This window comes from Emys orbicularis, chromosome 1 (assembly GCF_028017835.1).
Source record: "Emys orbicularis isolate rEmyOrb1 chromosome 1, rEmyOrb1.hap1, whole genome shotgun sequence".
Classification (NCBI taxonomy): domain Eukaryota; kingdom Metazoa; phylum Chordata; order Testudines; family Emydidae; genus Emys; species Emys orbicularis.
This window is the reverse complement of record NC_088683.1, coordinates 259,981,111-259,994,258: the sequence shown is the minus strand read 5'-3', so window position 1 is coordinate 259,994,258 and position 13,148 is coordinate 259,981,111. Positions and strand designations below refer to the sequence as shown.

The 13,148-nt window shown below is 40.7% G+C and overlaps 1 protein-coding gene across 1 annotated transcript in view; it reads right to left on the bottom strand.

Annotated features, from left to right (window-relative positions):
* The window catches only part of COL4A1 (collagen type IV alpha 1 chain), a 106,741-nt gene that overhangs the window by 23,750 nt on the left and 69,843 nt on the right, over positions 1 to 13,148 (bottom strand). The window contains exons 36-42 of the mRNA XM_065423596.1: positions 10,422 to 10,561; positions 8,029 to 8,159; positions 7,872 to 7,948; positions 6,837 to 6,935; positions 5,499 to 5,549; positions 4,424 to 4,609; positions 2,456 to 2,589 (exon numbers count right to left, since the gene is read on the bottom strand). Of these exons, the coding sequence (XP_065279668.1) occupies positions 2,456 to 2,589; positions 4,424 to 4,609; positions 5,499 to 5,549; positions 6,837 to 6,935; positions 7,872 to 7,948; positions 8,029 to 8,159; positions 10,422 to 10,561 (818 nt within the window). The remainder of the gene's footprint in view (positions 1 to 2,455; positions 2,590 to 4,423; positions 4,610 to 5,498; positions 5,550 to 6,836; positions 6,936 to 7,871; positions 7,949 to 8,028; positions 8,160 to 10,421; positions 10,562 to 13,148) is intronic.

The following is a 13,148-nucleotide window of genomic DNA, read 5'->3' as shown; positions in this document are numbered from 1 at the left end:
GACTATATCTCCCAGGATGCAACATAGTTTCCCCTCTGACCCAGCATCATGGTGCATCACAGGAGTCATATGGCTTTCGGTGCTTCATGGGAGATGTAGTCTGGCCTGGGAGACTGGTCCATGAGAGAGAATAGGGACATCAGATACTTGAACCACAACTCCCTTGAGGCAATGCAACATAATAGGAAGATGAGTTTAATGTTTAACTGACTCAAAATGAAATGTTTCGGGTCAGTTAAATAAAACCAAAATGAAACATTTTGATTTGGGAATGTTGAAATGTTATGTTTCAATTTAAAATGACTGGAAGTTCATTTTGTGAAAAATTTCAATTCTTTGTCCTGATTTGGAAACAAATCATTTGTTAAAATATCAGAATTTCCTGTGGGACAGAAATTCTGATTTTCATTCAGTTCTGCTTATAAGCACTCTGGGCACTTAGCAAGATTCAAATGTGTATTCTCTTTACTATCACTGCATGTTGAAAACATCTGTCTCTCAGAGTTATTAATGGCATGCAGCTACTCTGAACGGAAAGCTGGTGACCAACAAGGATCCAACTTAAAAAATTCAAGACACTGGTTTAAGCGTCATTGTAGAAGCAGCCCCTTGGAGACAGAAGAACATCCAGTGTGGCTTTACATTATGAAGAATCTGTTCCTCTGAGTCCACCATTGGAATCCTGCTTCCCACACTAGGATCTTAATGACATCTTTCCTGAGTCCCTCTTCATCCTGTACAATGAGTGTGATGGTGCCATGCCTACTCTCTTATCCCTGCTTTTATTCATCTAGTTTTATTATATTTTAGTTTAATTTCCTGCTAGAAGAAAGAATGAGCTACAACCTGAAGAGAATTGTGCTTCAAGAAATGAGGAGGCAGAAATACTGAGAGGAAGGGTATAGAGCAGGGGTCTCAAACATGTGGCCTGCAGGCGGTGTTATTTCCTGCGGCCCATCATAGGCGCCGACTCCACCGGCAGCCAAGCTCCCCTTCCCCCACCCTTCTGCCCCCCCCCGAGTGCACCGCATTCCCGCTCCTCCGCCTACCTCCCAGTGCTTCCCGCTGCCAAACAGCTGTTTGGCGGCGCTTAGGACTTTCCAGGAGAGATGGGGGAGGAGCGGGGACGCGGTGCGCTCAGGGAAGGAGGCGGAGAAGAGGTGGGGCAGGGGCGGGGATTTGGGGAAGGGGTTGGAATGGGGGTGGGGAAGGGGTGGGAAGAGGTGGGGCAGGAGCGGGGCCGCGTGTTTGAGACCCCTGTGACTGTTAGTTAGGGGCACCGGGCACCATCCCCCATCGCCCAGGGGTCTCTCTGTTAGGGGTGATGGGCACCCAGAGGTCCCCTGCCCCATTGCCCAGGGGTCTCTCCATTGGGACACTAGACAGTGTCTGTGATGAAGTGGAAATTTTCTGTAACATTTTTATAATTCCTAGGCGAGTCTCAGTTTCCCTCTTGACTTTGCGCTGTGACCGGGGTGTGTGAAAAGGATTACGCAGTGCAGGAGAGAGTTGGCGCCTATGGCGGGCCGCAGGAAATAACTCCACAGGCCACGTGTTTGAGACCCCTGGTATAGATCATCATCAGTGTTATTGACCACATAAAGAATAGTTACAGGAGTTTATATTTTATTAAAACCCCTCTTCGCATTACAGTTTTAAAAAGGTTAATACATTGACTTTTAATAGCATACTACATTGCTCTTCATTTTTTTCATTTTTGACTATACTTTTGTATCGTTGTATGAAAAGGTTTCAGTGATGCGGGCCTCGGGCCAATGTACTAGTCCTCATGTGGCCCTCGTGGTAATTTGAGTTTGAGATCCCTGGTATAGAGCCTTGTACATTTTAGTGGACAGAGATTTTCACCTCATTCTTTCTAGTAGGTGGAGATGCACGGCAGTATTGAAGGGATTTTTTAGGGGCTGGGAGAAGAGGACTGATATACGACAATAATGTATTTATATCTTTACTTGTTTCAATTTCTACATCAACAGCTATAGTTCATCATTTACAGAACTGAAAGCACACTTACTTAATTTGAAATGTTTCATATCTTATCTAAATAGCTCAGATATTTTCAGTATGCAATTTATTGTGAAATATGCAATCTTTAAAATGAAGTACAAATTCTTTTGCAACTCATTGATGAGCTGCAGCCACCTTGTACCATTAATACACCCTAAACTATATGCTGGTTGTCTGTATGTTGTTATTTTCTGCCTATAAAGTTCATTAGCTCATTGTTAGGCAGCCCTTAAAACAGAGAATTGAAATGTTTTGAAACAGACTTTACACAGTCAGCAGAGAGTCTGAAAGCATTCTGGATATAAAGTATTATTAATTTGAAAAAGAAATATCTATGATTAATACATCCATTAACTGGAAGAACTAAAATGACCACTATGTGCTACTGAGCTACACTGGAGAAATCACTAAGGTAGTTAAAATAACTTACAGGAATGCCTTGGAATCCCGGATCACCTTTGATTCCAAGTCTTCCAGGTGGTCCAGGCCAACCCGTGTTTCCTTTTTCTCCTTTGGCTCCTTCCAGGCCTGGAGATCCTGGTGGTCCCATTGGACCTGGTAGACCTACAATGGAGGGGTGGGCAAAAGTTTCTTGGCAAATTTGTTTTCTATAAGACATCAGTATTTGAATTAGGACCAGATGGTTCAAATTAAAGGTGGGCAAGATCAAAGTAAAGCTAGTACGGAGCAGGAATGCTTCACCAGCTAGCTAGGTCACGGACCTACTTATCCAATGGTTAAGTTTCCAGTTCTAATAGTTTCAGAGCTTCAGGGTCCTGCTGAGCTCACCACTGCTACTGGAGAAGCAGGTTGAGAAAGGATCAAGAACTACCTTAATTCTCCTTAGGCTATATGAAGCTAGGAGGCTTCACATTTTCTCTGGACAAGGATCTGCAATAGTGATCCACATATTAATCTTCTCCAAACTGAATTACTGTAATTCATTGTATCTGGGGCAGAAAAAGAAGCAATGCAGAGGCTTCTGCTCATGCAGAACTTGGCAACCCATGGTGCTATGAGCTAATCACTCCTGTGTTCCACACTCGCCATTGGCTTCTAATCCACTTCCACTGCCAACTCAAGGCCTTATCCCCAATTTTCAAATACATCAACAGGCTGGGACCCAGCAGCATCAGCTATGATATGTCCATCCATGGCTTGCCAAAGACGACTGCACTCTCTGGTACAAAGCCACTAATAAAACCCTGGATGAAGCACATCGGAGTTGCAGATAAAGTGCTCTGGGTCAAGGGGGTTCATGGATGGAATGAGCTAAGAGGAGAGATTAAACTACCCCTGTCAAGGCTGTATCCCCACTTTGAACTTTAGGGTACAAATGTAGGGGCCTGCATGAAAACTTCTAAGCTTATCTACCAGCTTAGCTCTGGTCCGCTGCCACCATCTTAAGAATTCCCTCCCTGGGAAGCCTTGAGAAACCTTTCACCAATTCCCTGGTGAATACAGATCCAAACTCCTTGGATCTTAAACAAGGAGAAATTGACCCTTCCCCCCTCCTTCCTTTCACCAACTCCTGGTGAATACAGATCCAAACCCCCTTTGGATCTTAAAACAAGGAGAAATCAATCAGGTTCTTAAAAAGAAGGCTGTTAATTAAAGCAAAAGGTAAAAATCATCTCTGCAAAATCAGTATGGAAAATAACTTTACAGGGTAATCAAACTTAAAGAGCTTAAAGGAACCCCCTCTGTCTTAGGTTCAAAGCATAGCAAACAAAGATAAGCACTCTAGTAAAAGGTACATTTACAAGTTGAGAAAAACAAAGTAAATCTAAGACGCCTTGCCTGGCTTTTACTTACAATTTTGAAATAAGAGAGACTTGTTTAGAAAGATGGGGAGAACCTGGATTGATGTCTGGTCCCTCTCAGTCCCAAGAGCGAACAACCCCTTAAACAAAGGACACACACAAAAGCCTTCCCCCCCCCAAGATTTTAAAGTATCTTGTCCCCTTATTGGTCCTTGGGGTCAGGTGTCAGCCAGGTTACCCGAGCTTCTTAACCCTTTATAGGTAAAAGGATTTGGAGTCTCTGGCTAGGAGGGATTCCATAGCACTGTACACAGGAGAGCTGTCACCCTTCCCTTTATAGTTATGACAACCCCAAAGGCAGATCAGTTTTAGAATACACTGCAAAACTGACCATTGGGAGAATGCTTTTCCAGGACAACTAGGAAGATTTCAATTTATATTAAAAAAAAAAATCTATAAAAAGTTAAGAAACATAATAAAGACTTTAATACAAAACAATATGAAATTATATTATTAATAGAAAGGAGATATCACTAATATCCTTAGTACTGACTAGTAATAAAAATAAATAATAAACTCATATCATCACCATAAACATTAGATATTTTACAGTTTGTAGATTTTTAATAACTTACCTGAAAGTCCAGGTTGACCTGGGGGGCCTCTGTTTCCTTTAGGACCTTCCATTGATCTCCCTGGTAGTCCGGGAGTGCCCTGTTGGCCTGGAGGACCTTGTGGACCAACAAATCCTGCGTCTCCTTTTGAGCCAGGAATCCCCGGGCTTCCTGGGGATCCTGGAAAACCCACATCGCCTTTTGCACCTAAGATTTAAAACAGCCCCCAAAGTAGTTAGACAAAGGATGATAATAACTGAAACATTTTGCATCATTATGGGCTGATAACCTTTATTTCTATGGTAAATATTGATCTTCTTTTAGACATTTGGATTACAATGAAATTCTTTCTGGAAATTTCATTATTCTCTACCAGATCTTGATGAATCAGGTAAAAGAAATGGTCAGTTTAACTGAAGGGTCTGGCTAGCTAAATTGCTTGTAGCTTATTGCTCACCCACTTCCACCACCTTCATCCACTGCACTCACACCTAAACCTTCTTATGAGCTAAATCCTAAAGTCCTTAATCAGCCACAATTCCACTGGTGTCTACGCAGTGGAAGTTTTGCTTGGGTAAGGATAACAGGGTTTAGTTCAGAAGAATAGGATAGATTTACCAAGATCGACATTTAAAACATGAATTTTTTTCCAAGTTTGTATAAATAGGTAATTTAAAGCTTATTTTAGAACTTTCATTGCTCACTCAATGTATTTTATTGGCTGTGAAAATATGTACAATAAAATAAAATAAAATGGTAAAAGAAAGGAAAAATAGCTAGACTTCGATTTTTACAAAATTAGTATGGAAACAGAAGGACTTCAAATTCAAAAGCACTCCTCACAATACAAATAAAGGAGTTATTTGCATTATCTCACCACAACACAGTTTGCAGTAAATTCCTCACTAAGAATATTTACCTATTTAGGGCATATCTAATTCATGTCTAAGATGCTGCTACTGTAATAGAAATTAGAAATTGACACCTCAGAGTTTTTGCTTCCAGGTTTAAATAGTGGAGCGCATAAGAGAATGCAGTTGCACATGTGTTTGAACTACAGAATTAAGTTTTAAAAACTTTGTTTATTTTATATTACCTTTATCTCCTTTTGCACCAGGAAATCCTGGAAGCCCTCTACCTGGAATACCTACAAGTGACAGCAGCAAAAGTAAGACAAGACAGTAGTTACATTTAATGCATAATTAATATTTATTACAAAAACAGACACCAGCACTTCAAAATGAATGGTTTATGCACAAGCTTTTCTGGGCAGGGACTGTCTTTCTGTTATGTATTTCACTGTGTCTAGCACAATGGGGACTATCTGTGAATGAGGCCCCTATGTGCCACCACCGTACCAATAATGAAGAAAGGATGAGCCAGCTCCAATATTTCACAGCAAATTGGTTATGGGAAAAGATTTCCTAAACAGCAAATCTTTAAAATACTGCCAGATTTTGCAACAGTTTTTCTATCAAGCTAACACTGATGCACAATGCAACTAACTAAAGGCACTCATCTCCATCAAAGCTGGTTCAGGACGCCCTAGTGCTACATGAACTAAGAGAAGATTATTTAGTGTGAGGGCTAACTAATGCTGTTTAGTTTAGGTATAATTTGTTGATGGTGGTTGGTGCAGGGTGCTCAGTCTTTTTTTTTTTGTTTGAATGTTCATTTTTAAGTCATAAAGAGCCAAATTGTGAGGTCCTTATTCAGGCAAACCCCTTTTGACTTTATTGAAATTTTGAGTAAGGATCTCAAGATTTGGTCCAAACTGCACTAACTGTACACATGGTTCTTTCCCCTCCAATTTATACCTTTTCAGGAATGCTCATGTGAAGAATATAACGTTCTGTTGGATTTAAATATCCATGCCCACTTTAGGGGTCTGATGCTGCAGTCCTTGTCAATGTATGTCAATGGGAGTTAAGAGGAGATATTCTTGATTCTGATGAAAAAAATGTGTTTTTCCCACAGAAATTTTGAAACAATTTTTTTGTTTCGTATAGACTAAATGTTGTTTACATATTTTGGTTTTCAAATAGACATAAAATGTCATTTTGGTTTTTAAGTAAAAGTTTTCATTACAAATCAGTTCTAAACTTCTGTCATGAAAAATCAACAATTTGTTTTACTGAAATATTTCAAACAAAGATTATTGTTGCAAATTTCTTAGGGGAAAAATGTCAGTATTGAGACCAGACCTACCAATTTACTAAGAAACTTTCTGTCCAAATTACCAGCTTTATAGTAGTTTGCAAGGCATTATACAAACTTCAGTATATAATCCTCCCAATGTAAGTACTTAAAAACTACATGGTCCTCCATCTTATTTGACTGTGCAATCAGACACCTCCTGTGCATTTCTATAATAAATATCTGACATATATGTACATTTTAACACAAAAGAAAGGTAACCTGGCATGATGCTTACCTGGGTCACCCTTTGCTCCAGGCGAACCTGGAATTCCATCATAACCTTGTTCACCTTTCTGTCCAGGGACACCAGAGGGACCTTGAGAACCATGCTCACCTGAAAAATCATTCATTGCCATTTTATAATCCAGCCATCAGATTTTTACACATCTTTCTCTCAATGGAAACGTAGGTTATGATGCTGCTTCCATTGAAGTCAAACAGCAGTTATTCATTATAGACTTGATTCTGCTCTCACTTTACATAGGTATTACATTGGCAGAACTCCACTGCCTTCACTGTTGTTACTCCTGAATTACACCAGTATCAAAGAAGAATCAGTCCTTTTAGTTCAGGGATCAGCAACCTTTGATATGCGGCCCATCAGGGAAATCCGCTGGCGGGCCGGGATGGTTTGTTCACCTGCAGCGTCCGCAGGTTCGGTCAATCGCAGCTCCCAATGGCCGCGGTTCGCTGTTCCAGGCCAATGGGGGGCTGTGGGAAGTGGCATGGGCCAAGGGATGTGCTGGCCGCCATTTCCCGCAGCCCCCATTGGCCTGGAACGGCGAAACGTGGCCAGTGGGAGCTGCGATCGGCCAAACCTGTGGACGCTGCAGGTAAACAAACCATCCCGACCCGCCACCAGATTTCCCTGACGGGCCACATGCCAAAGGCTGCTGATCCCTGTTTTAGTTTCTTATAGTAATAGTTGTGAACCCAGCTAAGACTAAATTATAAGAAACTCCAGTAAAAGCTTGAGTCTTCTCCCTCAGTATCACCCATTGAATATGAGGTGCTTACGTCCTGCAGAGAGAGAACTGGGCCATGAGAATTCATACAATCACCCTATATAGCCTGACTCTCCACTTTGACTGTAGCATACTAGTTTTACCCCAGTGACATTACACCAATGTAACATAGTGGAGATCAGGCCCTAAAGGTTTGAGACAAAATAAATACAGAAGCCCAGATAAATACAGAAGTGTTCAGTCACTTTTTAGAGTAGAAAGCACACTTGAAATGGTGCTTTTTAAAAATGAAGTGGATTCTTTACCTGCTTCTCCTTTTAAACCTGGAATGCCATCCAAACCAGAGAGTCCTTTTTCACCCTTTTCTCCCTGGGTACCTGGACTGCCTAAAGAAAGCAAGAGGATTTGATTCACTGACTGTACATTTGTTCTTGTTAGTTTTACATTAAATGTTTTTAGGACTTGCCTGGATATCCTGCAATGCCAGGTAATCCTTTGGGACCTGGATGACCAGGCATTCCTGCAATTCCTGTGCTACCCTTTTCACCTTTTTCACCAGGGAAGCCTGGAACACCTGGTCTTCCTTGTTCTCCCTATGGGGAAAAAAAAGCAAACAATAAAAGCCACACACTTAAGATGTGGTAAAATGGCATATCATGTTCTGCAATATTACATAATTTCCCCCCATTATATCCACCATCGTATTAAAGAATTTCATCCTCTTTATTTAGGATTAAATTAAGTGAAACCTGTAGGCTCACAAACACACAATTATCTTAATTCATTCTATTTATGTAGTGCACAGATGACTAGAAGCCTTCTTATACACTTCATTGGGGGCCTTTTATCTTTTTTTTCTTCCAGTGATAAAGATTGCAATTTTTTATAAGTTACCCACATAACTTCTTTATTGCCCATGCATTTAGTCACCGTCAAAGTCCAGATTATCAAAATTCTTTGTTTGCTATTAAATACACAGGGTTTAATTTTATAATTTTTACTCCAAAGTTCAAAGGATACTCTAAATATTTGCCTTCAAAAAGTCTTGTGAACCAACAACAGAGCCCCTTTCAGAATATGTGGAGTGTGAATTAAGTTTATCTATGGCACGTATATGGTGCCCATTACTAAATTATCTGAACAGCTCACAATCTTTTAATGTATTTAATCTCCTCAAATGCCTGTAAGGAAGGGAAATCAGGATATGTTTTAGTATATAGCCGCTCCTCGGTTACGCAAACCTAACTTACAGAAATCCGCACTTACAGAAAAAGTTCTGTAAGTTCCGCAATCTTTTTTTTTTTTTTTTTTTTTTGCGTGATTGTCAGAGATACGCTTCCGACTTATACAAAATTCGACTTACGCAAGGCGTTCCGGAATGGAACACTTGCGTAAGTCAGGGAGCTTCTGTAATGTGTTTTGCATCTTCTCAGTCATTTTTTAAGAGTTCGTTTCTTTCATTTTCAGTGATGTAAATTATTTTATTTTATGGAGATAGACTAAATCAACACTGCCGCAAAATTTGGTACCATTGTGCCATGGAGTATATGAGGCCCTCCATACACACACTGTGACAGACCCAGACCAGTGGGGTACAGGAGTCTGGTAGAGGGCAAATATACTGGTCACTGGATGAGTAGTTTTCTGTTCCCTGAGTGACCAGACCAGGGGCTGCACTAGAGTAATCAGGAACCTGCTAGAACCAGTTAAGGCAGGCAGGCTAATTAGGACACCTGGAGCCAATTAAGAAGAAGCTGCTAGAATCAATTAAGGCAGGCTAAGCAGGGCACCTGGGCTTTAAAAAGGAGCTCACTTCAGTTTGTGGTGCGAGTGTGAGGAGCTGGGAGCAAGAGGCGCAAGGAGCTGAGACTGAGAGGGTGTGCTGCTGGATGACTGAGGAGCACAAGCGTTATCAGGCACCAGGAGGAAGGTCCTGTGGTGAGAATAAGGAAGGTGTTTGGAGGAGGCCATGGGGAAGTAGCCCAGGGAGTTGTAGCTGTCATGCAGCTGTTACAGGAGGCACTATAGACAGCTGCAGTCCACAGGGCCCTGGGCTGGAACCCGGAGTAGAGGGCGGGCCCGGGTTCCCCCCAAATCTCCCAATTGACCTGGACTGTGGGTTCTCCCAGAGGTGAAGGTCTCTGGGCTGTTCCCCAACCCACATGGTGAATCTCGGGGGGAGGGATAGCTCAGTGGTTTGAGCATTGGCCTGCTAAACCCAGGGTTGTGAGTTCAATCCTTGAGGGGGCCACTTAGGGATCTGGGGCAAAATCAGTACTTGGTCCTGCTAGTGAAGGCAGGGGGCTGGACTTGATGACCTTTCAAGGTCCCTTCCAGTTCTAGGAGATGGGATATCTCCATTAATTATTATTTATTATAAGAAAATCCGCCAATAAGCGCAGGACCCACCAAGATAGAGGAGGAACTTTGTCACAACACACACATACACATATCCCCATCATCATCTCCTGTTTCCAATGCCAAGGTTGGGGAGGGTTGACTTCTGTTGGTTTCTTTGGCTTTGGAACCTAGACTGCCAGCCACCTCAAGTTTAGACCCATTTTATAGATGTGGAACTGAGACACAGAGAGGTTAGTGACTTGCCCAAGGTCATACAGGAAGTCCATAGTAGAGCAGGGACTTGAACCCAGGACTCCCATGTCCCTAGCCACCAGGCCTCTCTTTCACACACACACACACACACACACACACACACACACACACACTCTCTCTCTCTCTCTCTCTCTCTCTCTCTCCACTCAGATGTTAAAATAGAAATTTAACAGAATAACACAAATGAATCTTTTGAGGTACTTATTAGAAATGAGACAATTCATTTTTGAGATTGTAAATACCTTCTCACCCGGAGAACCTGGAATGCCAACACCTGGAATACCTGACTCTCCTTTGTCTCCTTTTGCACCTTGTAATCCAGGGTACCCTGGTATACCTTGTGAGCCTGGCACACCTGGTACACCTTTTTCTCCAGATGTTCCTAACAATAAAATAAAAAGTATATTAAATCTGTAGCACCCCAGCAATAAAGACAAAAATCTGTTATTGAGATGTTACCTTGAAACGACTGTGGATGTTAGAACTAGAAAACAAGTGAATTGCTGTACTATCTAGTAAACAGAAATAAACAAGAACCTAGCCATCTAAGAAAGTGAATTGGTTTTGGTACTTCCCCTGTTTTATTATACATAAATGTTCAGAAGTGTGCCTATGATTTAGCCATGCACACAACCAAATGCAAAAAAATATTCAGGTTTCCATAAAGAGCAACTGACAAATACAACTTGTAATATACCTATCTGATCAATGGAACCAGAATGATTTCCAGGTTACCTACCATGTGTAGTAGCAACTTAGTAATTAAAAGAGTCTGCCTCTGAGAGGTCGACTGGCCTACTCAGGTGATAATGTGCTCCTAAATATGAGAAAATGTAGAACTGGGCCAATAAGAACCAGAGAGCATGCAGTGTGAACCCCCTTTTCTTTCTCTTGCTCTATCTCAAAGGCCAGTTTTGACTAACAATTAAAATTAATCTAAATAATGTATGAGAACAGAAGTTGGATGACAAATTAGCCAGCCTTGATGTTACTGATTTTTTGGCCTCCAATCTTTTTTTCTTTGCTTTCTTAAATATGTTAGGTATAAACTAACAAATAGCCAATTTTAACTGAGATAAGATTCCCTGTTAAGATGCATTCCTCCCATTCCTCTATTTTAAAAAAATAGAGACTGTCACTAGGACACCACATTTCTGTCACAGTTGTATGCATTCCAACTTTATGACAAAATCTATAACGAAGATACATAACATTTTCAAAACTGGCTGCCTGAATTGTATGTGCAAATCCTACACCTGTGATCCTGAAACAAGTAATTGTGCTGAAGTGTTTGTCCTCATACACAGATCTGAGATTTGAATGCAGAATTTGGGAACTCATTTTAAGAGATTTGTTTTAATATTGATGTAGAAGTGAAAACCAAAGGCATGGAGACCAGATTTTCAGCTGGTGGCATAGCTCCAGAAGTCAGTGGAGCTACACTGATCTATGCCAGCTTAGAACCTCAGTTGAATTCAATGGACCTACACTGACAGATATCAACTAAGAATCTGGTCCTAAATATTTTGCCAAGTGGTTTGGTAAATCTCTATTGTCACTCTATTGTTATTCAACCTTCATTTCCTGCATACGAGTTAGTCCTAACGACATCTGGTTTAATGTGACCACTGAAATAGCTAATCTTGCTGTTTATTTTAACTATCATGTAATTTTCTGGATACACTTTCTGGATAAACTGTCTTCTTCAAACTTAGCTTTTTTTAAAATATACAATTTGTTTTGGATCAGATAAAAAGTTCAGAGATTTGGGAGAAAAAGAATTGGAATGATTTATCCGTTTCGCGTCCTCAAGCTATAATTAGGATTGGAAGGATTAGATTTTTCTTGGAAAATAGATAAATGTCGATTTCACCAAACACACTCAAACAAACAAAAAATATTTCCATTAGTAATAATGGAAATTTACAGATGCTGCTTCAGAAATTATGAGAGTTCAATTTACGGATATTTACTTTGTATATTTTGACTGTGATGTTGACAATTTGTGTTTTAACAATTATAAAGCTTTAAATTTTTGAAACTCAATGTCGATTGTCATTAAATAATTATTGTCTGATCCCTTCCAACTATCTGAACCCCCAGAATTTCCCACAACTGTGAAAATTTAAATGGATAAAAAAACTAAAAAAAGCTGCTTAAAAATAAACATCGATATTACCTGTCAAAATGATCAAAAAATAAAAATTGAATTCTGCCAACCTTTGCTATAATGTACAAAATAGATAACATGTTTATGCTTGCATGCCCTTTTAGCTTTGTCAACAAATACAGGAAAATACCACATTTAAGTATGATTACAGACTGTTTTGACCTGAAGATATTACAAGATATTACAAGGCAGGTTGCCCCACTCCCCATTTGAAAAATAAATGTCTGTGGTGCTCAAGAAAGGTGTCCCAGTTGGCAGAGCTGAAAAATAAGCTCCTGTATTTAATAACAGAACAATTACAGCACAGGCAGAGGCAGTGCAACATCCTATCTACAACTGTACAACAATGTAATACAACCATCTTCTGAAGGAGCCACCTCTAGAGGTGAAAGGTGGTTCAAGTTTTCATGTCCCTTGGGTCCTTGGTCTCTCTGTTCAGACTCCCAACAATAGTGCAGAGTATGATGTAGCCATCTACTTATCCACTAAAATCTGAACTGAGACAACCAACTCTTTTCACAAAGGACACTGAATGAAAGTCAGATGGCACTTTCTTTTGGGCCTTGTGGCAACACATAGCATAGTGTATATGTAGCCACACATCACAGTGAAAAGCAGGCTGCATCCACACTGTGGTGTGTAGTTACATGTGGCAGTGAAAGGCTTTGGCAGCAGGGAAAGACTCCAGCAGCAGGGAACTGCCAGAGTCTTTCCCTGCTGCTTCATTCATGCCAGAACTTTTCACTACTACCAGAGTCTTTCCCTGTGCCGGAGAAAGGCTCTGGCAGTTCCCTGTGGC